Source organism: Centruroides vittatus, unplaced genomic scaffold, assembly GCF_030686945.1.
Source record: "Centruroides vittatus isolate TY-2023 unplaced genomic scaffold, ASM3068694v2 contig_397, whole genome shotgun sequence".
In the NCBI taxonomy this organism is placed as follows: domain Eukaryota; kingdom Metazoa; phylum Arthropoda; class Arachnida; order Scorpiones; family Buthidae; genus Centruroides; species Centruroides vittatus.
Genome location: NW_027122212.1, coordinates 359,212 through 379,843, shown reverse-complemented (window position 1 = coordinate 379,843; position 20,632 = coordinate 359,212). Strand labels below are relative to the sequence as shown.

Here is a 20,632-nt window from a genome sequence, read left to right as displayed (position 1 = left end):
TTTGAAAATATACCGTATTTTCTAGCATATAAGATGACCCCCGACTTTTACATTTAAAATATAGAGTTTGGGATATACTTGCCATATAAGACTACCTCTCTTCCAATGCACACCAAGTAAAAGTAAAAAACAAAATCAGATTTGATTTCAGTATGGTAATGTTAATTCAAATGCTTATGACATGCAGTTACTTGGGTTAAAAAGTTGTCTTATACGCTGGAAAATACGGTAATCAATTTGATACACTTATAGCTTCTACTTTCAAATTAATATCTATTGATTCATTTTGTGGTTTAAGAGAAAAACAGTGTTGCTTCTTTTTGAAGATTAAAGTAGGAAGTGATTTTTGTATAAAGAATTTTTTTAAATGAAGACAGCTTTAGGGAATTTGATTTTTAAGATGCTTATTGGAAGTAGACATTGGAAATGGCATGATTCAGATTGAACATATCTTCATTCAAACATTGTATTCTATTTATGATGTGTTCTATTTGGATCTGAAGATGGGATGTTAAAGTTCTGATAAACTTTTATTTGGATTTCTGAAAATTTTAAGAATTTTCATTATTTTTTTGCTTCATACAATTAGATTCTAATTTTTTAAAGTGGTTAGTTCTTATAAATGTTTTAATTTTTAATTGCTTGACCTGTTTTATTGCATATGTCTTTTAAAAATTATTTTAATTAAATTGTTAAAATTTTATTTATATATTTTAGAAATAATAAGTACTGTGGCAAAATTAGCAAAAATTGTGGCCTTAAGAATAACTTCTACCAATTTATATTTTATTTTTAATGAAAAGGCATCTGATGGTGGAACTAGATTATGGTGTGAACTTTTGCAAGTAAGATTTGTTAAAGTATATAATAGTTTTAAAATCACATATATTTATTATTGATATAAATTTAATTATTTAATTAATAATGTTTATATTTTTTAAAAATAAATACAGTAGAGCATCGAATAGTATCCGAATACCGATCAACCGAAACATCAGTTAACTGAAAGCATTCCAGTCAGCAAATTCAAATTTCTGCTAGTGCTGTGACATTACAGCACTTTCCCCCTCCCTGCCAACCTAAATTGTAGACCTAGTTTAATGTACTAAATTATGTAAGGTATGTACTGTACTTGTAAGACATGTGATTCAAATTATATACAGTACAGTTTTGTGTTTAATATATTTTTTTGTAAATGATCAGTTATCCAAACAACTCCAGTCCTGAATTGTTTCAGATGATCGATGCTCTATTGTACTATCTTATGTATAGTGCTATATAAATATTTAGCAAATAAAATAAATAATGCATTTTATTTTCTACTTTTACTTTTCTTTTTTTACTGATTCCTTGTTAGATAAAATGGGATGCAGATACTAGAAGCAAATTACTTTATTAATAAACAAACAGAAGTATTTCTGTGCCACATTGCATAAAATTAAAAGTTATAAGCTATAGCTTGTTACTTTTAATACAAGACATAATGCTTGTAGCTTATTACTATTCTTTTCTTTTCTTTCGAAGACACAATGTAGTGACGTAAACTTAAACACTGGGCGAATTTTTCATCCTTTTTATTCGGTTGGATTATCCCAACCGAATAAAAAGGATGAAAAATTTGCCCAGTGTTTAAGTTTACGTCACTACATTGTGTCTTCGAAAGAAAAGAAAAGAAAATACAAAACACGGTTTCCTCAAGATAGAGCTTATTATTAATTATAATTAACTTTATGCAATCAAAATTGCTTATGACTAGTAGTTTTTAACAAGTTAAAAGTTTTTTTTTTACAAACTATTCAACACATTTTGCTTGTAACAGTTATGACCAGCTTAGTTATTAATGCCAAACAAATAAATTATAGCCTGATCAACTACAAGAGTTTTATGCAACAGGGCTTTAGATTTTAATCAAGCTTTTCATTATGAATTTTTAGATAATTTTTAAAATAATATATTTATTTTGATATTTTTACATTTATATTCCAAAAGTGTTATTAATTTTCAAAGATAAATATTATCTTTAACAGAAATTTTGAAGGTATTTTATAAATGAGAAATATCCTCTTATTAGATCTATTCTAATGACAGGCTATTTCTCAGATTATATTATGCATTAAAATATTTGTGTATACTTTTATATAATGAAGATTTAGCACTTTTAATTAACAATACTGATTGTATTTCTTTTCCAAAATTAATGTGAGAGGAAAAGCATTAAATAATAATAGTTTATGGAAATTATATATGAGGATGGATCAGATCTGTAATTCATATACATTTAATTTGTGTAATCACTATATAAATTAAAATTACAACTAATATACTATCTTTCAAGATAGTGACAAGTGTTTGAATATTTTTGGTGAGTATTTATAATGAGCTTATCCATTCTGCAAATATAAAATTCCTATCTCTGATGATTCATTCAAACAATGATGAGTACATATTTCATCTCTTCATTTGATGAGACATTACCCACTAAAGATCTTTACACTGTGAAGAGCTAAAAGTTACAAGGAATCAGATTTGAACTGTAAGCAGGATGACTAAGGACCTCTGAAACTCACAATATATTCTGTGTTCTTTGTGCTGTGTGCAAGTGGACAATATTATTGAAGAAGACTAATGCCCTGGATAAAGAAATCAAGATATTTCTTCCATGGGATCTCTCATTAGAGTTTGTTTCACAGTATTTTTCAGCTATAATAATGTATCCATGTTTTAAAAATTGAGACACACTGCATAAAATTATGGATTTGTTTCATCATTTGCCTCAACTCAGTGAAAAAAATTTTTCTTCTGTCACATAGTACTTCAGAAATGTGACAGGTCATCATTTGCTTTGTTTTCATTTGTTAAAACATCACACATCTTATGGTATTGTAATTGTTTTATGATATATGTTAGAGCAGTGATTCTCAAAGTGGAGGTCGTGAAAAATATTTGGGGGGTCGCTGAAAAATTGATGCCAGATCAATTTTTTTCAAATATTTTATAAATTTACTATGGATTCATGTTTAGAAATAATAGAAATAAAAAATATATAAAATAATTTTTACTTAAATAAATTGCACATTAAATAATAAAAATAATATAAATATTTAAATACGAGCCTAACCCCCTCCCTCCGGGATGTTTTTTCACACATACTTATTCTTCGGGGGTCCTTTGAAATTTTTAAGTGCAGAAGGGGGGTCGCGGTCCAAAAAGTTTGAGAAACACTGTGTTAGAGGATGTCATATGACAATTCTAGCTTAGACTCAATTGCTTCAGTGTTAAATGTTTATCTGCTTGAATGAACTTTTCAATGCTTGTCAATCCTGTTAGATGAGATCCATTTCTATTACTAAGTATTTGGATGCTCAGTATGCTTATTATTGTGTATAATTTTTTTCCTGCTAAAATTTCTGATACCATTCTGATAACAAGTTGATGTCATGTCACTTTTGCTGTACAACCAATTAACATTAGTTACCAAAATTTTTCCTTAACAATAAGAATGCTATTTGGACTTCTTTACTTTTTATTAAAACTGATTTTGCAACCTAGTCACTATTTTGAACTTCAGCATCTCTACTCCTATAAGCATAGACACTCGTTAACTTAGATGTATTGCTAATTGAATAGACTAGTATATTTCAAAAGGTACAAGATTCCTACACCCCTGGAAAGTCAGGGATTTTCCTTAGTTTTCAGAAAAGTCATGGAATGTTGGGAAATTTGTTAAAAATTGTCAAAAAGTCAGGGAAAGTTGGAATTTGCGTCCTTGGCTGCCTTGTTGATTTTTTGCTGACAATATGCTTGACTAAGTGTAGCCATCTGCAGACAGCAATAAGTAATGTGGTACAATACAAGTTATGAAAAGGGGTGCAGAATATTTTCAGGATCATTTTATTTTTAATTTTAATAATTCAGAAATTATAAAAAATATATAACTGTTAATTAGAAAAAATAATTAATTAAAATATTAGAGAAGCAAAACATATGTGCATAGTAAGTCAAATGCTGTTTTATTTTATCAGTGTGCCATACTGTAAGGCAGGGGTGTCAAACTCAAACTGCTTAAGTGCCAATTTTTTGTCTCGAGTACAACAGTAGGCCAGATGATTTTAGCTTTTGTAGCCAAAAATTTTCTAAAAAGTAGCCGACTCAAATAATTCCTTTTTAATAACCTGAGATTTCACAATAAAATATTAAAAAAAACCATTTGTACTTTTCCAGCAATAACTTTAATCATAAAACAAACAATTTCTCCAATTTACAGACCTGAAGCAGGTCTGCAAACTGATCCGGAACTAAGGATTGCAAGAATCAAAATACAAGCATAAACTGTAATTTACTAATACAGTGGGGGATCGGTTAACGAACAAATCGGATAATGAGCACTTTCACGAAAGATTTTTATGTTTGAACAAAGAACGCTTCACAGAACATACAGAAAAAGAAGCATGTAAATAATGAATACCGATTGGTCTTCCCTTGTCTTCAGTCAACAATTTGAAACTTTTCAGAGCACTGGAGACGTCGACATCGACGCTCAACCCAGTATATACTGATTGGATAGTATTCCTCCAAACTTTGAGACTCTTCCTTGTAATTCCAGCCTTTTATTTTTCTGACAGAAACAATTCTTTTATAGTATTTGGGTGGGCACTTGTTAAGTTTTGCATCAGTTTTTATTTTTGAAAGGTGAAAGTATAATAGCAAAGATAGAGAGTGGGCAGAAGATGTCTTATATTGCTGGGCAGTATGACTTGTACAGGTCTACAGTAGGCCACAGTTCAATTTTATCTAAGAAAGATAAAGTATAATCAAGAAGGCTCAAGCAGTTTAAGGAGTAATAAAAATCACATCTGAGAAATAAAGAACATTGAAGAGCTCATAATGGAACCTGAAACTGATTTGACGACAGAAGAATGCCAAGAACTCTTGAATGAAGAACACCAAGAAACTCTGCGAGATATGTTTTCTTTGAAAAAGAGGATTAATGCCAATATCTGCTATTAAAGATCTTTTGAAGAAGTGGGAAGATGTCAGAACAATGATCTTAGAATGGCATCCAAACCAAGTTGAGGTTAATAGGCTTGGGGATCTCTACAGTTACAATGCTATTAATTACTTCTGAAAAATCCTGAAGAAGAGAGAAAAGAAATCGATATTAGACAGATTTTTTAACCCCCACAAATGGAAAAAAACATGATTAATAAAAATGCAAGACTGTGTATATATGTATTTTTATTATTACATATAAATAAACATAGTAAGAAAGTATATATTTTTTATTTTTTGGAGTCTCCAGAACAAATTAATCAAATTCTTATAAAAACCTATGGTAAATCGATGATCAGTTAACAAACAATTCGGATAGCAAACAAAGTCTTGGAATGGATTATGTTCGTTAACTGATCACCCACAGTATGTCGAAAACATGCATCTTATATGCAAAATCGTGAGAATTATGCAATAAATGATCTTGACGAGACAGACTTTAATTTGAAATTCAAAAGATGAAATAGAGAAAACATAATGTAAACAAGAAATTAAACACAAAAATAAATCAAATAAAATAAATATCTCTAAGTAATATGAATAAAAATAAAAACAAAAACAATAATAGTAATAATTGTGTTCAACAAGTTTGTTTATTAAGTATTATTTGTTTAAGTACAAAATATCACATTTTCTTTGGTATCAAGATGATAAAAAAAATAAACAAATAACATTATTGAATTGATGTCAGGGGCCGCAACTAATTGTTTCGCGAGCCAGTCATGGCCCAAGGGCTGTATCTTTGACATGCCTGCTGTAAGGGATGTGAGGGTCAGGGATTTGTACAAAGTTGGTCAGAGGAAGTCAGGGAAATTAAAACAAAAATTTGAGTAGGAACCCTGAAAGAACATTTGCAGGATATTTTGAAATATAGATTTTGTAACTATTTTCTGATCTACCCTTGTATTGTAGTATGTATGAAATAAAGTGAAAACCAATCAATGAAATAATTGTTGCTTAGGTATCTGTGAAGTGATTATTTTTGTCTGTTCCATTTTATTATTCAAATATAAAGAGTAGATTTGTTCTATTTAATGAAAAATAAAAGAAATCTGATGATAAGCATAATAAGGCTTTTTTCACATTGCTATATACCAGTGTTTTTCAACATTATCTCATGGCACACTTGAACCTGTAATTAAATTTTCAAGGAAAAATCATGTGATTTAAAGTTGTTTGTCAAATTACTTGCCAATTAACCTAATTCTTTGTGTCTATATTTTTTTAAAATTAAATAAAACAATATTGTTGTTCCTTAAAATAGCAGCAGGTTACAATAATAATTATTTAAATTAATAATTTTTATTTACATAAGTTTTACTTCATTATTAATTTTCATTTTATAAGTCTTTAAGCCTAAAATGTGTGAAATGATTTACTCTGTTTAATATTTGAATTTATTCATTTCTGATAAATAATAAATTTAGCATAAATATATAAATTTATCATATATTACAGAATCATTTTTTTAATGAATATAATATGATTGGGGTATCAGATGAGTTCAATGAGATATATTTGGAATTATCAACTGATAATTTAGTACAAGCATTAAAATCTTCATCATCTGCTAAAACCTTAAAAATAAAGTTGACTAAAAAACATGCTCCTTGTCTTACATTAGAAAATGAATTGGTAAGTTATGAAAAAAATTGTCAATATTGATAACTTAAAATGATTAAAATTCGTAAACTAATAATATTTTAATAAATTCAGTGAATAATAAGTTTGAAATCCTAATATTTATATACATTGAATTTAAAATAACATCTAAAATAGTGACATTTTTATTTTGCTTTATCTTGTTAAGAGTTTAATCATTTACATTCAAAAATATGATGATGATAAAGTGTAGAGTATTTATACATTATCAGTATATAATTTTAATAGAAATGAATACTTTGATATAATTTAGACCGTCTTTAGATTGTCTGCCATTAGAATATAATAGAATATTTATTACATTTATAGTTAGAATAATAATAAATATTTCAAATTTTTTTTCAAATATTGATATATAATGTAATTGTCACTATTAAAGTTATTTACCAATAACGAAATGTTATCTATATTTTCTGAAATTCAACCACTTGATTTATATACAGGTGATGATATATGCATTAATTAATTCAATTTTTAAAATGTTTTAATAACAATAACTTAAAACATTTGATTCCTTAAAAAAAATATTCAGTGTTAATTTTTTATTAATGAGATTGCTGCTGAATTAAGAAATTAAATAATTTAATATGAAAATTTTGACATTATAAACTAGGAAAGCCATCTACATAGAAGCCTAAAAAATTAATTTTGAATATCTAGCTAAAGTGATGGAAAAAAGACTTGTGTCAGAACAGCTCTAAGCTGAACAAACATATTATTGATTATACTTTCCAGTATTTCAAATTATTTCATTTCAGACATACTTCAGATACAGTATGTCGAAGAATAAACAAACTACCTTTAATAGCTGGTTTTACTCAATGTAGAAAGTTTGTTTGAGTCTTGTTTTAAAGCTTTTTTAGGTGATTTATCTTAGTGCCATTGAGAACTTCAAGGTTTTTCAGAAATTTGATAAAAAAAATAAAAAAACATATATTTTCACTTATTTTAAATTGTACCACTATAAATTTATAACACCAAGAAAAAGACCTTTTCAATGGTACCAAAAATGTTTTGCTATGTTGAAGGTAGTTGGAATATCACACTTTAAAATAATTAAATTGCCTAGTCTTAGCACATTACCATTGCCAAACAACTGTTATTTTACTTCATAATTATTTCTAAACATGATTTTCAGTTTTAACAAGTTTAGTAGATAATCAAGTTGGGTAATTAATACATGAAAAAGGACAAAAATGTCTGTTTACTTTAAACAAAGATTAATTTATGGAAAGTGAAAAAAGGTTATATTATCAACATGAGATTACTCAATACAAATTTAAACTAATGTTTAGTGCAATTTGAATTTATCACATCTGCTGTAAATTGTTTTTTCTTTTAAAGTACGACATTTACTTGTTGATAATTACATGCAAATGCTTAAACATCTGTTCAAATGAACAGAATCCTAATTGTTCACCTGTTGATCACAGGGTTATTGATAAGTTGAATTGTTCCATATTAAAATTTAAAAAAGTTACAGAAAATTACAATCAAGCTCTCAAGAATTTATTTGCTGTTTTTAATAAGAAAAAGTAATAGTTTTTATGCTTTCAAAAGACTTGTTAAAAGATTAATGCAGGATCTGTGGTGCATGGTAAAAAAATTTAGGCAAAGGAAATCAATGACTACACAGGATCAATCCTTTGATGTAATTGCCCATAACAATGTTTACCATTCAATGTCTCTTAGAAGAAGAGCTGACAAAAGTGGCACCAGCTGAAGGTCTGTGAGTAGAATTTAAAAAATACAAAGATATTGTCCTTACAAAACCAAATCTGTTTTTATCACTTTTTCTGGAAAATTTCCAATGCCAATTGGCATTCTGCAATACAATAAAAGAAAAATAGCCAATGATGAAAACTTTGTACATCAAATTATTTTTTACTGATGAGTCATCATTTACTGATGAATGATCATAAAGCATGATCATTCTTCCAGTACCTGATCTTATTAGAGTGATAGCAATCTTCATCAGTTTAGAAAGCTATAATCAATATGAAGCCAAATGATTGCTGAATTATATCGAGCTATCTTACTACTGCTATTAATAATTAAATGTTAAATAATTTGGCACTAGAGGCAGACATTAGATGCCATCTCTTGCTAAATTTATTATAATTAAATTAATGTTTTAATAAATAATTTAGAAGATTCTGGAAGAAAAGAATCAGCCTGAAGCTGGACTTGAAACCACATCTCCTGCATACTGTACAGTTGTATTGCCAGTTACACTACTAAGATCTTTATCCAATCGTTCCTTCCAGAACTATTAAGTTAGATATAACCGTATTCAATTACTTGTGTCATCTCCAGCTGGCACTGGACATAATAAATAACTTCCTAGATTTAACCTCAGAAAAAAATTGAGAGAAATTATTTTTAAAAATGTTGTGTATCCAGCATATTTCATAGCTGAATTTAAGGATAGCACTAAATAAAATATGCAAAATATTTCTTCAGAAACATTAATTTTAGTAAAACAAGTATTTCTAGAAAAAATTGATTCAATTTTTTTCTTTATGCTATCTCTGAAAATCGTAGAAATTAATTGTGAAGTAAAATAATAGTTATTTGATGTTCGTAACGTGTAAGACTAAGTATTTATTTAATTATTTTAAAGTGTGATATCTCCAGTTAACTTTTTTGGTATCCATTGAAAAGGAAATTTCATTGATGTTATAAATTTATAGTGGTATAATTTAAAATGAGAGAGAAAATACATGTTATTTATTTTTTATCAAATGTCTGAAAAGCCTTGGAAGCCACTGGCACTAGAAAATAAGTAATCTGAAAAAATAAGACCTCAATGAACTCTCTAATTGAGCAGAATCTGAGGTATTAAAGGTAGTCTGTTTATTTTTGGACATCCTGTATAGGTCACACACATTCTTCTTGAAGATTATTATTATTAGTAGTATTAGTATGAGAGACTCTGAGATAATTTGTTGAAAGTTTAACAAGTTATAACTTTTATTTCAGAGTCCCTCAATATTTCAAGGGAGAGACGTTGAGCAGGGGTAAAAATAAGGCATAATTTCAAAATCCCTACACGGATTCTGAGATAATGTGGATTCCAAAAGCCCTCAAGCACCTCTGAACCACACCCATCTTAGGTGCCCCTTCGGATATACTTTTCCGCATGATTTGAGCGAGGGTTTTTGAAATAAATCGCTGTTTTATATGTATTTTATATAGATATAAGAGAATTAATATTTTTAATATATTTATTTATATGGGAAAATCAATATTTTAAAGTTTTATATATATATTTTTAATATATAAGAGTATTTTATATATATAATATAAGAGATATATAAGAGTATCAATATTTTATTTTTAAAGTTTTATATTTAAGAGAACTAATATTTATATATAACTTTTGTTAAGATCTCGTGGCGTCATTTGTTGACTTCGTGTTGCGATGATGATTAAATAAAAGACAACAACTTTCTCTCTCTCTCTCTCTCTCTCTCTCTCTCTCTTTTATTGGAATAAAGAACATGAGTTATAATAAAAATGATTACAATAACAATAAAATTACATTTCTTCATTTACAAATTAAAAATAAAGGGTTACAATAAAAAATGGTTACATTTCTTCATTTAAAAATTAAAATAGAAATTATATAGATAATATTTAAAAAAGTCAATAAACAGTATTAAAAAATGTCTAAGAAGAAATCGAATAATGACCATAAGATAAAGTGTCTGTTCCGTTACTTAAAATATATTTATCATTAGAAGCCAAAAACAAGATTTTTTATTTTGAAATTGGGTCACGATCACATGATTTTTACTTACTTTCTGCATTTGACTATGATGAAGTTGCTGTTTTTTAAGTAGTGTATCTTTATAAAGGTCGTGGTAAAAAGTTGCTTTAACAACTGATTTATTTATACCTTTTGCTGTTTTTTTCTCAAAACATTCTCCTGAAACTGAATGCATTTTAGCTTTTAGGCCAATAAATTCCAAAATTGCCAATGATTCCTCCTCATTTTTGAAATATCTTAATTTGTTTTTATTTTCTTTGGAAAATAATAGATGGTCTGGGGATAGTTGCTAAAATTGAATATGTTTCTAAGATGGTGTTTAAAATCAATGTAAACATCATCCATATAAATTTCTAATATTAAAGAATCGGTATCTGTATACAAAAGTTTAACCCTATCTTTATAATAATTTTTAAATACATTATAATATATGTAATACATATGTAACTTACTCAACTGTAAAACACAAAAACCTATGTATATCAGTTTATTGAGCAATAAATTTGTCCTCTTTAATGTGAAAATGCTACACTCTTCATTTATTATTTGGAAACTCTCTAGCGCAGGATCGTTTACATATTTTTTACATTGATCTTTATTCAATCCAGCTTTTAAATTAATTTGTTTATGAACATTTTGCATAAAAACTATTATTCATTAATTTAAAAAATTTTTTGTCAAATTGGCTTTTACTGGCTTGTGTTTTTCAATATTAAAAAATATATATGGTTTTAAGTATAGTGCTTGTTTAAAAGAAAGATTTCTATAGATTTTTTTAAAAATTAACCCCTCCTTTAGATAATATTGTAAGTTTCTATAGTGTATAATATAATGAAATTTATCTTTTAAACTTGGAACTAATTTTTTAATATTATTGTTAAAATTTAGATTTAAAGAAGATAAAAACGATTTCTGATATTCACATAAATTTTCGTATTCTATTTTTTCATGGTTTACTGCGAGGAGAAAATCATTATGGCGGTTATGTAGTGAAACAGGATATTCTAAATCAACTTCAAGTATATATCCTATTTCAGATTCTAGGGGGACATTTTTAATATCGAATTTGTCAATTTCTGTTTGACGTAACCAATGAAATTCTCCATATGGGAGATATTGAACCATACTCAATCCATATAGATTATTGCTATCAATCATCACTATATAACTATGAGGTTTCAATTTATCATAAGTTTGAGATACGTAAGTGTTATTAGCGCAGCTATAATGCTTAGCTACAAAGGAAAGCCCACCTCGCACTCTGGACTCAATAAATAAATACATATCTAAATCGGTAAATAGCTCTAGTTCTATTTTAGCCATTTTTAATCCTGCAATAAATGTAAGATTTGGGAAAGTTAAAAAATGAACTGGATCGAGATCGTAATGTTTTAATGATAAATTACGAAAATTTGTAAAAATATCTGCAAGTAAAATTGCATTGACAAATTAATATAATTGCAAATAATCAGAAAATATTTTACAATTAAAAGCTTTTCATACAAGATGAGCTAAATCGTAATCTTCCGAACTTATGTGACTTCTAGTTAAATCATTATAAAAGCATTTTTTGTTGGGTAAAGAATTATTATTTAATTTTGAAATATCATTAAACCAACTATATGGAAAAACACCTTTTCTTTTCAACAGATACCTATTTTTATTATCAGAAAAAAATCGATTACAGATCGGAAAGTCATAGTTTGACTGTACTAAATTATTGGTTAAATTTGCTAAAGAACTATTTAAAAAATTATAACTGTCTAAAAATTTAAAGCAATTTAAAGTATATGTAGTGTATTTTTTTCATATTGATGAGAATAATTCTGAGAGAAGATATATACTTTTTAGAAATATCTTTTAAAATTAGATGCGAATTGTAACCAGAAAAATTATGGAGAACAACGGGAATAAAGGGTTTTAGATTTAAATTTAAATTACACGCTTGATAGGCAATATTTTGGAAGGATTCATCTAAGTGATTATGGTCAATTACTCTTACGTCATTAGGGAAAAACTTTTTTCCACAAATATTACATTTATCTCAATTAATAGAATTTGGAATTGTCTGAGGATCTAATGGAATATTCAGTTTTATTTCTTTAATAAGACGTTCCGATTGAGATTTTAAAGTTTTTAGAAAGTTGTCTATTGCATCATTTCCACAGTAAAATTTAGAATAAATAATTGTTTCGTTTTTATCTAATACGACCATCGTGTAAAAAATTGGTTTATGAATTTGCGTAACAGTACTAAAACTAGTATCCAATGATTGCATCGCATTAGAAACTGTTTCTGTTAAACATTCAAAGTCACAAAATATGCAGATGGGATGTTTAAGCATTTTAAAAAATTATTTAAATTTAACAATAGAATTTTTGACTTTAGGAACTGACAGTCTCTGAAATTTGAAATTTGTACATATTTCTCTATGTAAATTTAAACTCAATTCGCGTTGAAATCCGTTTAGGCAATTTTTACAATAATAATAAAGACACTTTTGTTTTTCATGTAAAAGTCTATTAAAATTTTGAATGAAAAAATAATGATTTTGATACAATAATAAATTTGCATTTTTATCAGATTTAAATTTATTTATATAATAAGGAAAAACAATATCCTTATAACTGTATACATTAATACAAATAGCATTCGATTTCTCAAAAGCTGATATTTGATCTAATGAAACAGGAAATTTTAAATTTGAACAATTAATAAATTTTAAATATTTTCTATAAGTAGATACTTTATTTTTATTGTTTGCAAACGGAAAAACAGACACGAGAAGGCAATAAACGAAACATTTATTGTCTTTACATTGAATATTTAAAAGACATTTTTTATTTACTAACTGTTTGGGCAAAATTATAGATCCACACCCTCCATTAATCGCAGCATATACTGATCTATAAAATCTAATTTATAAATTATCCACCTGCTGCCTAATGTAACAGAGATTGATATATCTCTTAGAATTTTTTCTATCATATTATCGATATGTCTCCAGGCTAGAAATGGGGATAAAACTCGTTTGGCGTAACTTGTAAAAAAAAAGTCTTTAAAATCGTATTGATGTCCTGTTTCTATACATTTATTCATTATTACTTTAAGACTAATAACAAATCAAACTCTATAATCGTTTCCAAAATTTGTAATTATATTAAATAATTCAGATTTTATATCTCTAAAAAAAATGGTTGGATCAACATAGTCGAGATTAGATTTATGATAACATTATAAAAAATTTTGAAAGCCGAATTCTACTAGCGAAAACATTTTTTTTTTTTTTTACCTGAAGTAATTTATGTCGATCTTTGTAAATCTGTTTTTCCTGTTGTTTAGATGGTATTTTTCTCTCGTATGATATCGTAAAACTATTTTCTTTGAAGAGAGAGAGATGATTTCAATGTTTCTGTTTAAAAAACGATCAATTAATTTGCATCATTTTTTAAAACATTATGTTATAAAATTGTAAGAATTTTTACTTAGAAGTAAACATTATATGTAGTCCTCTAAATATTTTTGAACAGCTGAAAAGGCTTGTTGGAAAAAATGTAATTCCTTGATGGGGATATTAAATCTGTTTTGTATTTTCCCCTTTCCATTCGATTTTGCAATGATATTGCTGACGGAATTCTTTTACTTCTAAATTATATCTATGAGATATATATACAGAGTATGGCAGAATCGATTTATAAGACGATTCATCCTTTGAAATAATTAAATTATATTTTTTTTTCTTGGATGTTGCCTCGTCGTTTTTTGGTAATTTTCACTTTGTAGAAGTGAATGGGTTATCAATTACAAATAAAGGTTGAGAATCTATAAAAAATGATTAACTGTGAAAAAAATTAATAATTTAAATTTGTTATTTAAAAACAACAAATCTAGAGAGATTATATCTTACCTTCCATAGACATTTTTTCGCTTGGCGAGAGAGAGAGAAATCAATGAGGATGAACTAATGAAACTAAAATGTCTGGTCTACTCCTCTCACCTTTATACCATTCATCAATAATTATAGTAAAAAAAATTAAAAAACCAGATGTGAAATTAATATTTAATATACGATGAGAAAAACCTTTGAAATCTGAGACATTAAAATAAATCTCATGAGGGGAAAAAAAATAGTAAAATAAAAACTCAATGTGCTATTAACATTTAATGAATTTGATTTAATTACATTTACATTTAATATGATAATATTTAATAAACAAATTAATAATGAGAAAAATCCCTCCCGAAATGTAATATCTGATCTGTATGAGAACTTAAAAAATGGTCATCTTAATAAAAAGTTTAAAGTTCCCTTTATTAAAAACGCGGGAAAAAGAAAAACCCCCACCGGAAATTTTGATATCTGATCTGTGACATTTAAAGTCTGAAAACTCATTAAGGAAAAAAGAGTGGGGGAAATCTTGAATGGAGTAAAAAATCATTGACATAGAAAAACATACAATAAAAATACTTTTAGTGTTTAACTTTTACATCCAATGATGAATGGGATTTTAGAACTCAAGACTTTTCATCTAAAAAAAAGTGCAAAACAAAATCCCCTTCAGAAATTTTGATATCTGTGAGAACTGTGAGAACTCAAAATATAGTCATAAATATCTAATTCAGTCAAGTTTTTTTTCCCAGATCAGAGGGGTGAAAACCTACATTCGGTTGGGGCGCTAACCATGGCGGTCATTCCCTCTAACTTTGAGGTTCCCATACGAGTGAGGGAATGGATTAAAAGTCAGCAGGTTTAGGTGCAGATGGTTGGAACTAGTCAGGCTATGGGGGTTATAGGAGCATTGCGGCTGGACATCAATCCTGTTGCTCCACAGATGGAGGATTCTGCACGATTATTAGAACCTAGATCCCCTCGAATCTCCCGATACAACAGAGGATGAAATGGAATCATCATCAGAAGAGGGTAAGTATCTTTTTCAAAAATTTATAAGTTTTGAATAATATTCTTTTTTAATGATTTAATAATAATTTTTTATTTCCAGAATCTATGGAATCCGTGGACTCTTCCTAAAAATTTTTGTAAAAAATATGGTAAGTAAAAATATTTCTATGCTTTTTGAATATAGGCGGTTAAATTTAATATTAGCTTTTGTTTCTTTTCAGATTCAATAAAAACGCTTTTTTTTAGTTTTAAAAATAGACTTTTATTTGAGTAAACTAATGCTACATTGATTACATTTAATTGTTATATTTGATGGTATTTTACCAAAACGAAAATTTTTGCATACAAAAGTTATTACATAAGCATCATTAAAATATTTAGTATTAGGGTGTAGTTCTTTTAAATCTTGATTTCTTGATATTTTGTAGAGAAAAAATAAATAAAAGTATCCGCACGTAAGACTATATGGGCCCTGGAGTGTCCTTTAATTCCAGTATAACTCCTTGGAATTCTGTCTAATGATCCTTATAATTTTCGGGATTTTCGGAGGTAAGCTGTACAGGTCAAAATAATGACAGGTAGAGTTCCGAAAGTAAATAGCTATCCAATGTCGTCCTGGATTTTAACTGCTGTCTGTATTAACTATAAAGCCCCTCTTCTTTCCAATGTTTTGAGGTAATAAATCTGACAGATAGACACCTCCAAATGTCTTGCTAATTTCAAGATCTCTTAATGCCAGTTTCCATAGCGTAATCGTATCCATTATTTAGTAGTCGATGTAAATATTCTGAGGTCGATCGATTTTTATTGTATTGCGATATTCTAAGAAGCACATGATGTTAACTGTCTCTGGTAAAGGTTTTTTAAACTTTAAATCAAAACTACATTCCCATGTGTTAAAATAGACGTGTGATTTTCAGACGCTGCGTGGTCTGGAGTTAAATCTAACATGTAAAACGTATATCCTTGAGCATAGTCGGAATATGATATATTAGCAAATTTTCCATAGGGAATTCCCCCTATCTCTTCGAATAATGTTGCATAACTTCAAGCGTAGGTTTTATTGTCGAAATCGGGAGTATAAGGATTAGGAGGAATTAAAATTGAATCCTTTATAACAGAAATATAATTTAAATCAAAATTTTCAAAATTGAAAGGATTTAAATCGATCTGTCCATTAAATGCATTATTTCGTACCAATCCGATTATAATTCTTTTCAGGATTTGACCAATTATTGCATTCGAAATATTTGAACTTAAAAATCCCTTTACTCAACATAAATACTTTAATATTAATTCGCATAAGGCATTTTAACCCCTTCGTACCAGAATTTTCTAATGTTTTTTCCATTCCAATTAAGATGCTAGGACTTACTTCTATTTTATTTACTTTTAACGTAATATTCTTTAATTGAATCTGATAATTATCGGCAGTTGCCATTAGAGCAAAAGCGTCTTTCAAATGTTCCAATCTTATTCGAACATCTATGCCATTTATCAGTAATTTAGGTTGATTAATAAAATCAAAATGAAGTCATCCATATAAATCTAATACTTGACTTTTGCTGCTTTTCTTAAACCTAGCATCCTTCATTCTTGGCATCTTTAATCGGATCGATTTTGTTTAAAAATCCGGCGGTATCTTTGTAGAAGAAAGAACTTAAATAAGTTTTTTGCGCTTCTTCGGACGAAAATAATAGAGCTTCTATTATCGCCTTGTATGGGTAGTTAACATGCGAAGATACCATTTTATCGTTAAATAAAGTTGTGCATTGAGAGAGCACCAAATGCAATAAATTATTCATCGGGGTTACTAAGTCGGTATTGAGAGTAGACATGCCATTCCGTTTAGAAATAGTTACTTGCCCATTAATCGAAATACTGCTCAAATCTATTAAGCTTTCTCCCAAACTGGGGATTAGAAATTCTATAGGAGATTTCTGATTAGTTATTGAAGCGATAGGGTGTAGAATAGCCTCCATAGTATTTAAAATCGCTAACTGTGTCGGGATAGTTTTTAAAAAATCCAGCTCAAATTTTAAACGAGGACAGGGGAAAGGATCCATTTTTTAAGAGAAAATGTCTACTTCTTTCCTCTTCTTAGTATTCTTTTGTTTTACGCTTTTTCTTCAACGTTTTCATTTTTTACCCGAACCAGTTTGAATTTTTTGAATGACGTCATCTTTTATTTCTTGACCGTTTTCTTTAATTTGTGACAAGGCAGAGTCTTTTAATGATTGCCCGCTGAGTAAGTTGGATCCAATATCTTTTGCCATATTTAACACTTTCTTTCCAATATATTATCCCCCTGCATGTTTAAGAAATAGAATCACTTCTCTAAAATAGTTTGAAAACACTCCATAGCCTCTTTGAATCAGACGGCCTTTAAAGTATTGTCCTGTTCCCCATTGCGGAGTAAAATAACGGGTGTGCAGAAATATAGAATCGGGATTAAAAAATCCTCCCATCTGCAAGCGATAATATCTAATACAGTCCTCCAGTTTAAGCTTCATTTTATTAAATAACTGATTCTTTGATGAAATTGGTTTTTTTATACTTTTTGTTGAAAACAGAGAACTAAAAACGATTTTCCGGAGGTAAAAGTTATGTTTTCACCTGTTGCAGAACATATATCGATAGATATAGTTTTGATATAATTCTTTTGAAGAGGGAAAAATAATGGAGTATTATAAATTTTAACGATTTGTTGGTCTTTTTCTCCCATGACCGGAATTACTCGAAATAGTATTGCCGAAGTATTGCCTACGTGATGCGATTCTATTATATTAGAATTTACAAATATTTCTGTTATTCCGGCATTTAATTCTAAAGGATAAGTCCCTATAAATTCTCCTTTGGGATATTCTAATCGATCGAATCCTAATATATCTTTTAATTGACTATTAAATTTTACAGAAGATTCCTGTGGAACTTTCAATAATAACTTTTTATCCGGGAGTGATTTAAAACTGATTGTCTGAAATGATTTAAGAAATTCTTTTTAAAACAATTAAAGAAGACACAGTCGTTCCAGAAAAAAATTCTCCTAGACGATCACCATTTTTCATTCTTGTTGTAGAACAAACTTCTTAGATGACCAGACCTTCCTTTTTAGGCTACTTAGCCATCTAATGTTAAAACGTTCCTTAAAAACAAAGTTAGTCCAATTAAAATTTTTAAAAATTCTTAAAAATTGGAAATGGGATCTTATGACGTCTTCTGGTTTACATCCATATCCTTTCAGGAGTTTGGGTCTTATATCCATTCGAAAAAAGTGCTGGAAAATGTAGATTTGTACATTTTGTACAAATCTAAATTTTCCAGCACGGCCTCCCTCTGGCAATGATTTTTTCATATTTAATTTTTTGAAGTTCCGTCGGATGTTAAAATTCTTTTTAAAACAATTAAAGAAGACACAGTTGTTCCGGAAAAAAATTCTCCTAGACGATCACCATTTTTTATTTTTTGGTCCGTATAATCCAATCGGTATATGTGTCGTATTTTCAACATTTTCGGTTCTTATTTTTTCTATTTATTTATTTTTCTTGATTAATGTAATAAATTCTCCATTAAAATCATGTAAAGATGGATTTGAATGAATTATATTGAAACATTAGTTCATCTTTTCCTTTTATAATAAACTGATTTAGGTAGTTTAAACTCAGCGCAGAAAGAAATGCAAGAGCATCTTGAGTTATATGCAATTTACAATCACTAGCGACTTGAATTTTCATCATGCTATCGCCTTTGTTAAAAGAAAATTTAATAACACGCACTTTTCCTAAACCTTTCAAATTATTCGTAATATTCTGGAATACATTACTTGATTTGTTCTCTCCTGTAGGATATAATGGAATTTGAGTAGACAAATCTTCGGCTTTTACTCTAAACGATCTCATCTCCTTAGTAGTAGTAATGTGTTGATTATTTTCACTAGTAATATTGAACCATGAACGAGGTATTATTATCTGGGACAATGCTACTTCCCACGATCCGGTTAAATTTATCGGTGGATTAATTTTCGATGTGAAGGACGATTGAGTATTTTTCAGAAAATAATCCATACTTGCTGCACTGATAAGCGTAACATAAAACTTATCCATTTTTGACTTTCTGCAGTTCTTTGTTATATCAGGTCAGTCCATAAGTTCGTGCGTATTTTTATCTACAAAAAAAGCAGCAAAAGATTTTAATTAAATTTTATTTCAATCTATAATGTATTCACCATTATTTTGTACAATTTTTTGCCATCTCGATGGTAGCTTTTTAATCCCGTCTTCGTAAAATGATTTCGGTTTTGAATCAAAATATTCAGAAATAGCCTTTTTTACAGTGCAGACTAGTGCAGAGAGAGCATCGTCGTCGAAGTCGACAGATCTTCCCGTACGAGCCTTATCCTCCACACTAAAATCGTTGTTTCTAAATCTTTCAAACCACTTCTGCGCAGTCCTTGAACTAATTACGATTTGATTATGTACAGTATTTATTTTTTTGGCTGCATTTGTAGCATTCTCGCCAAATAAAAAGTATAAAACGTGTCTTTTATATTCGTCGGTTACTTCCATTTTAACGAAAATAAACAACTGAAATGTTCACAATTCTGAACAGTATTATAGGAATGAGATCCAATTTAACACTTCGGTGTAAAAATTATCACATTAGACTGACATTTTTAACAGCAAAACAAGATTTTTCTCAAGGTCATAAAAATGCGCACGGACTTATGGACTGACCTGATAAAATCGACCTTTAATTATCTGGTTGTTATAATCTTTCAACACATAAGTGGGAGGAATTGTAGGATGTTGTTCTTTTATAATGAAAATTTCCTTACTCCAACCTGGCAAATAACCTCTCGTAAAAGTTTTTTGTTTTTTAGAAACTCTAACTCTACATCGACATTATATTTATATTTTATTTTCGCTTTTGTTTTACCACAAATATTATTGACCATCGCCAGAACCAACAAAACCATTGTCTATCGAAGATCAGATAACAGTTTCTGTTATCTGATCTTCGATAGACAATGGTTTTCGATAGACAATGGTTTTCTTCCTTCGGAAGATCAGATAACAGTTTCTGTTATCTGATCTTCCTTCGGAAGAAGAAGACAAGTCGATTCTTTCATAAAAAAAATGGATGTAAAAAACATAGCTCTGCTCTCTCACGAATTAAATTCAAATGCTGATTGGAAAGATTTTTCTAGATTAAATTTGACGGAAGATGTAATAAGACGACTTCAAGATAAA

The 20,632-nt window shown here is 28.4% G+C and overlaps 1 protein-coding gene across 2 annotated transcripts in view; it reads left to right on the top strand.

Annotated features, from left to right (window-relative positions):
• Window positions 1–20,632, top strand: part of Hus1-like (Hus1-like checkpoint clamp component) — a 47,285-nt gene that overhangs the window by 8,363 nt on the left and 18,290 nt on the right. For both annotated transcript variants that reach the window (XM_067271397.1, XM_067271398.1), the window contains exons 3-4: window positions 718–845; window positions 6,508–6,684. In XM_067271397.1, the coding sequence (XP_067127498.1) occupies window positions 718–845; window positions 6,508–6,684 (305 nt within the window). The remainder of the gene's footprint in view (window positions 1–717; window positions 846–6,507; window positions 6,685–20,632) is intronic.